This window comes from Sapajus apella, unplaced genomic scaffold (assembly GCF_009761245.1).
Source record: "Sapajus apella isolate SASKATOON/1434 unplaced genomic scaffold, GSC_monkey_1.0 scaffold3, whole genome shotgun sequence".
Classification (NCBI taxonomy): Eukaryota; Metazoa; Chordata; class Mammalia; order Primates; family Cebidae; genus Sapajus; species Sapajus apella.
Genome location: NW_022436943.1, coordinates 19902570 through 19909781, shown reverse-complemented (window position 1 = coordinate 19909781; position 7212 = coordinate 19902570). Strand labels below are relative to the sequence as shown.

The 7212-nt window shown below is 36.8% G+C and overlaps 1 protein-coding gene across 1 annotated transcript in view; it reads left to right on the top strand.

Annotated features, from left to right (window-relative positions):
* The first annotated feature begins 549 nt into the window (after window positions 1-549).
* The window catches only part of STMN2 (stathmin 2), a 29319-nt gene continuing 22656 nt past the window's right edge, over window positions 550-7212 (top strand). The window contains exons 1-2 of the mRNA XM_032250711.1: window positions 550-666; window positions 5173-5345. Of these exons, the coding sequence (XP_032106602.1) occupies window positions 585-666; window positions 5173-5345 (255 nt within the window). The 5' untranslated portion in view covers window positions 550-584. The remainder of the gene's footprint in view (window positions 667-5172; window positions 5346-7212) is intronic.

The window sequence follows — 7212 nt, the reverse complement described above, 5'->3', positions numbered from 1 at the left end:
GAAAAGAAGAAAAGAGGGACAGATAAGAAAATGCACTTGGAGATTAAGAGAAAGCAGCAACATAGGACCCTGGATAATGTATCTGCTTAATAACTATCCTGATGAGTTCTCTGACTATCCCCAAATGAGTACGTGGCAACTCAGGCTGAACCAATAGAGGAACCCTCTGGAATCTTATGTACAATAGATGTGCATGTGTATTTACTAGAATGAGCCTCTCTCTCTGGTAATCATGTCTGTTTCCACTAATTCCATCTGTTTCCTCTCTCTCCCTCCTATCCTGCTGGATCTTAATTCCTTTGACCTTCCCTTGTTTTTCTAACTCCCTTTCTTTCCCTTGTTATTTAACCTGCTATACTATGCAATTTATGTCCTCTGCAATAAGGAATATGCCCTTCAGAAGTCTGTGACATCTTGCATTCATTTATATTTAGTGAAAGAAGGCAAAGGAGTCTACCTGGCAATATTCACTCTACAGGAGGCTATAATTATTATTGAAATTAAAGAAAGCAGTAAAGGGAAATTCAGAAAAAAAAATGAAATATACTAATCTTCAGCTTTTCATTTCAGCCTACAAGGAAAAAATGAAGGAGCTGTCCATGCTGTCACTGATCTGCTCCTGCTTTTACCCAGAACCTCGCAACATCAACATCTATACTTATGATGGTGAGTTACCTACGATAGACCTGCCCCTGCCAGCTAGATCATTTGGAAAGCTTGATGTATGTTTGCTTCTCACAGCTCCCAATGTAATTAAATCAATATTTTGTAGATCTCACTGTTGACTTGCTGTGTCTACCTATTGTGTCCAATTGTCTATTGCTCAAAACGGTTTGAATTTGGTGATAATAACAACACATCAATGTCCGTTAAAGAAATGTGGATGGACTCTTATTAACAGCTACATCCAGCATATCAACACCCACAATATGCCTAAGGCCTTCCTTTGCAAATATTATAATAGGCTAAGCCATAACTAGAGCAGATCAAAATTTGTAAGAAAATGCTTTAAACTTAGAAAACTCAAGGGAAAGTATCAACAACCGTCACTGTTTTTGCTTTATTGTAGTCTTTATAAAGTTTCTGTATTTTGTACATACATGTCAAGAAGCTAAGGATAATAACAATAATAATTGACTCAACAAATAAAACTGGCTTACGACTGCGGCCCTAGATAAAGAGGGTCTGAAAAGAAAAGCCTAAAGAATTAGCATGACAATTAACATTATTGAAGTGCAACTCTTTAGGTTTGATTTATCCTGATTCATTTTGCTTACTTTGGCTCTGCCACAATTCACATGACCTTGGGCAAATAGATACGTAGATTCTCTGAGTCTCATTTAACTCTGGCATCTTCCTCCCGGGTTGTTGTGAGGTTTGAATGGTTTAATGTAAGTCAAATACTCAAAACCAAGCCTAGCTCATTATATCACTCTACAATGATAGCTATCATTATCAACGTCATCCTTACCTAATTCAGTCAATTTAACTAAAATAGTTCATACAGTTATATGTATCCTGGATATCCCTAAGGCATATTTTGCTACCTCTCAGACTCACTATTATTTTTCCTTTCCACATATGTAAACAAAGACATTAAAGACAAGACAAACACACTTTGTGGCAGTTAACCCGTTCTGTGCCTTTAAAACCTATTCGAGGACTCAAAGGCATTTTCCTTCTAACGTTATTCCATCATGGCACAAGCATCATAAATGCCAATTAACTGTTTCATAAGGCAATGTCCTCCATGTGAAAGGATTTGTGTTTCCAAACACAATACTCATTAGAATGCAGGGCCAATGCCTACTTTGTACAAATTCATTCAGTCAACAAATAAATTAGATCTTTATTATTTGCTAGATGTAGCTGTGATGAAGGATCCAGCAGCGTTTCTTATGAGACTCTAATGTTGAACTACGAATTGTCCCTAAGGATCCAGATTTCAATACGGCAGAGTCCTCACCTACAAAGAATTCAGGGCTTAGTAAGAGTCTTATGCAAATGACCAATAGAAAACAGAGTGGTTAGGACAAAGGAGGCAGGGATGGTTTTTGCTGGGTTAGGGATTGAAAAAAGGGGAAGAAAAAAATGTGAAGTTATGTGTGACCTGAGTCTTGAAATAAGCTGTTTTTATTTGCTTGTGCTCTCTTATAATCCTTTTCTATAGGCTTCCATGATGTTTATTAAGTTGTATTTAAAGTTGAAGTTGAATAGACAAATCAACACTGCTTGTAAACTGTGCTTCCTCAAAGAGTCCATAGAGAATCTCAAGTCTCTGAAGTCTTTAACTTGACCTGATATTTCTATGTTAGATAATAATGTGACTTGTTTATTGCAGGCAAACATTATAACAAGAAATTACTATTATTATTATCATTAATTATTTGTAAGCACTAAGTATTATGGTTTGTGCTTTGCATTCAGCATCCTTTATCTTTTAATCTTTACAGCCAACTTAGGAGGAAGGTACTCTTTTTACTTCCATCTTTTAAATGAGGAAATAAAAGCATAAAGAAGTTAATTAACTTACCCAGTGTCACACGGCTATTAAGAGATGCTCACTATTTGGATGCAAGTATAGGCCGTTCTAATTCCAGAGCCTCTAGCCTTAGCCATTTAAAACCCCATCACCTCATCAAATAAACTGTTTTTATTTGCCCGAGTTCTCTTATAATCCTTTGCCAAAGGCTAACAAAATGTTTATAGAATTGTATTTAAAATTTACGTATAATCTTGGATGCCATCAGGAAAATGAAAAACATTTTTACATTTATGAAGGAAAACCCCACATTATTTCCAGTGTACTTATTGCATTAGTTTTATCTAGACTATCTATTAGCAGCTAAGGATATGAGGTCAATCCCTCCAGCCTGGGATTTGACTTGACTACAGCCTCTAACCGGGCTGCTAAAAGAACATTAATGGGAACGTAACCTGCACATCAAGAGCCTGGAGACCTGGCTGGCTTGGTTGCCACAATTTTTAAAAGACAGTAATAAATTAGGGAGCACTTAGAGGTTAAGAAATAATATGGTGGTAGAGATGTAGAAACAGTGTTATTCTAGGGCACTTGAAGATGTTTTAGCCCAGGGGAGAAACTTGAAATGGAACCAAACTGTTTTAAAATACTTGAAAGATGGTGGTGCACCGCAGAGAATGGCCTAATCATGGGTAGCTTCGGATTTCAAACAAGGATCAGTGGGCTAAAACCAGAGAGACGGAGTTCAGGGCTCAAAGAATGCTCATCCGAAATCGAGGGCTGACCAACGAGGTTCTTTTAAAAATCATTACATTTTACTAAATTGTGAGTTCTAGCTATTATAAATATCCTAGCAGGTGCTAGCTATGATCTTTTCTATTATAAATTATACTATTTCATAGTATAATTTATATTCTGCAGGCCTAAAACATAAGGGCCTGATAATCTACTTATCTTTAATATGTAAGCCACTGATAGAAAAAAATGGCTAACCATTCTTCAGTTCTTTTGTTTAATTGGCAAATAAAAATTATATCTATCTGTGGTGTACAGCGTGTTTCAAAAGATATACATTAGGGAATGCCTAAGCCAAGCAAACTCACATATGCATTACCTCACACACCTATCATTTATCTGTGATGAGAACAAAAACTCCACTCTTTCAGTGATTTTCACGAACACAGTACATTGTTATTAACAATAGTAAGCATGTTGTACAATTACTCTTGCATTTATTCCTCCTGTTTAACTGAAATTTTGTATTCTTTGACCAACATCTCCCCAGTCTCCACCCCTAGCCCTTGATAACCACAATTCTACTCTGCTTCTGTGAGTTCAACTTTATGAATAGTCCACATGTAAGTGAGATCATGTGGTATTTGTCTTTCTGTGCCTGGTTTATTTCACTTAGCATAGTGTCCTCCAGGTTCACCCATGTTGTCAAAAATGACAGGATTTCCCCCAAGCTTTTTTAAGGCTGAATAGTATTATATGTGTATGTGTATACATTTTTTTTTTTTGAGATGGAGTCTCAATCTGTTGCCCAGGCTGGAGTGCAGGGGTGCTATCTCGGCTCACTGCAAACTCCACCTCACAAGTTCAAGTGATTCTCCTGACTCAGCCTCCTGAGTAGCTCGGACTACAGGCACATGCCACCATGCCCAGCTAATTTTTTGTATTTTTAGTAGAGACGGGGTTTCACTTTGTTAGCCAGGATGGTCTTCATTTCCTGACCATGTGATCTGCCCACCTTGACCTCCCAAAGTTCTGAGATTACAGGCGTGAGCCACCACGTCCAACTGCATGTGTGTAAATTCGATTAATAGATGTTGCTCCTCCCTCCTCCACCACAGTGGCTCTTTCCCAGCTCCAGCCGAGGTACACTAGAGGAGGATATTCTAAGCAGCAGCAACACGGAAGCAAAGACATTACAATGGGGTGTTGTCTTATTGCCCCCATTAGACTGTAAGCATCTTGAAGACAAGGACCCCCATCACAGAGTGATGCTGTCATCCCTGGAGTGGACACTGTGCATGACTGATGACTGGAAGCAATGAACATAAAGAAGGGCAAAACGGAAATCAGCAGGATGCTTTGCATATCAGCATTGACTTTGCCAAATATGTCCAACTGTTCGGGAGTTATATTGGTTCTACTGTAGCTCCTGTGATTCCTAAGCACAGGAATCGTGATAATATATATAATGGTGTATGTATATATATACATACCTATATAATGATATCTTATTATATGTGAGAACTAGAGAATTCTGTTATTTTTCTTATCTAACCAAAAAGTGCCTACAGCTATGATAATTTCCAAAAACATAAATCTGTGCTATTTGATTTTCATGCAAAGCTCCTATTTATTCAAAAGGAAAATAAAGCTTAATTTAAAATCAATTTAGGCTTGTTTTTGTAAGTATGCTTACCATTATTCAACTCCCTGTAGATATTGTCAAATTTCCCAATGTTATAAATATGTATTCTGTTAAAATATATCCAAAGTTATAATAAAGACAGAGAGGTCTTATACATTCAAAACAACATAGAGCAAATGCCCATAAACAGCATTTTATTCCTGTCTCCCAGAATTACAACACTACTTCCAAATGCTGGAATCCTAATTATTAAAATGAACCTATGCTGCAAGCTTTATATGCTTAACATTCTCAAATGTTCATTTTTCAGATATGGAAGTGAAGCAAATCAACAAACGTGCCTCTGGCCAGGCTTTTGAGCTGATCTTGAAGCCACCATCTCCTATCTCAGAAGCCCCACGAACTTTAGCTTCTCCAAAGAAGAAAGACCTGTCCCTGGAGGAGATCCAGAAGAAACTGGAGGCTGCCGAGGAAAGAAGAAAGGTAATTCTTTCCATAGGTTTTTCTTCTCTTTCTCCTTCTGCTCCTCCCTCTCATGCACACGAGCACACACACAGAGAACAATGACATCTGAACCTGCACCATCTCAACATGTATAGGTTTTCAGTAGACACAGAGCCAGGCTAGTTAGGGTAAAGCTTGCCTCAATTATGGTAAGATAAATGCTAATTTTAGGCTAGCCAAACCAGAGCTCTCAGAAACCCAAAGAGCTTCAATGCACTGGTGTCCCTTCCCCTATATTGAATCCCCTTATTATAAAATCTCCCTTCCCTAGTCCATCAAGCAGAAGCACCGTGTTAGAGAAAACACAGCCCTGGCAAACTCCAGTGGCGGGGAGGGGAAGGAATGCTGATTCCTCCCTCTGAGGATTTGTGTCAACCCCAGTGTCAGGTGTGGTTTTCCTTGGAATTATAAATTACCAGATCTTCCTTCCAAGATCTTTCCTGCCCAGGTGCAGTTCTCCCCAAGGGTAAGGGCCAAGAGCTTGCGCCTTTCCTCCTTAGAAGGTCCTTCCAACATCAGGACCTTCACTGAGATCTTTGAATATGTTCTTTATCTTTTTCTAAGCCTTGATGGGATTTTTTTCTCTTCTTGCCATTGGTCCCTGCTTGTATTAAAGAGCTTTCCTTTTGCCAAATCTTTGAATTTCTATAATCACATGCCTAAGAAGAGCCAAGGGTATTATTTGAGAACATTCAGAAATCCTAGGGACTCTGTACACAGACAGAAGTCATTTGAATGTGTCTGTTCCAACCATGTGGTTATGGTAGTTAATCCCATCAAGGTACTCTTGATCATCCAAAAATGAAATGCTTTCAGGTAATTCATCCCTACGTTGTATTTTCCATTACTTTTTAACGATATATTTTTAGAATTAGGTAGTCACTAAGAACATGTTCCCTGCACAATTTTATCATGTTGTCTATAAAAAGTCAGCCAACACTTTAGACACTTCTATGTTGGATAATTAAAAACAGAATGAAGATGGTCTTCTTAAAGATTGAATTCTCCAAGAGGGAATGTGGAACAAAACAAATATGCGTGTATAATATATATGCATTTATACACACATATATTTACACAAATATGTGTATTATCAAATAATGAGGCTCAAACATTAGAAACCCTTAAATTTTCTGAACAAGAAAATACCAACCTTTGTGGTTGAAAAGAATCCTCCTATGATATCTAACATACTGATCTCAATTTTCACCTAAGAGTGATGTTCTCCAAATGCCTGATGAGTATTTCATATATATATATAAATTTTTATATATATAATTACAATGGTAATTGGTATATAGAGATATCCATGTTATAGACATATTATATATAGCTACCTCTATATATTACATATACCAACCATAGATATAGACATAACAATGGTAATTGGTATATATGTGATGTGTGTATATGTATACCATAATTAATATTATTATATGTGCCATAATTATATATTAATATTGGTATATATATACCATAATTATATATAAATATTGGGGGTGTGTATATATACATATAATACTAGATATAATTGTTCTAGATTTAGAAAGCATGAACCTGAGCTACTAACTCAACTAAGGTAACTACAGGAAGTTGCTTTAAAACATTTTTATTGGTTTTTTGTTGTTATTTATAGCTTTATTCTCATAGTAAAGCTAAAATAAATTATTCAAAGTTATCAAAACTGCTGCAAACAGATATAAGCAATATCTAAAACAGTGGAGAGCATGTTGTACCCAAAGCAGTTTAAGTTCTGACCCAAGCATTGTCATCTTATAGGTAATAGGTGGAGATATTTCATAGGTTGACCTATATTGAGATGCTCTGACTTGATTAGAATACAGGC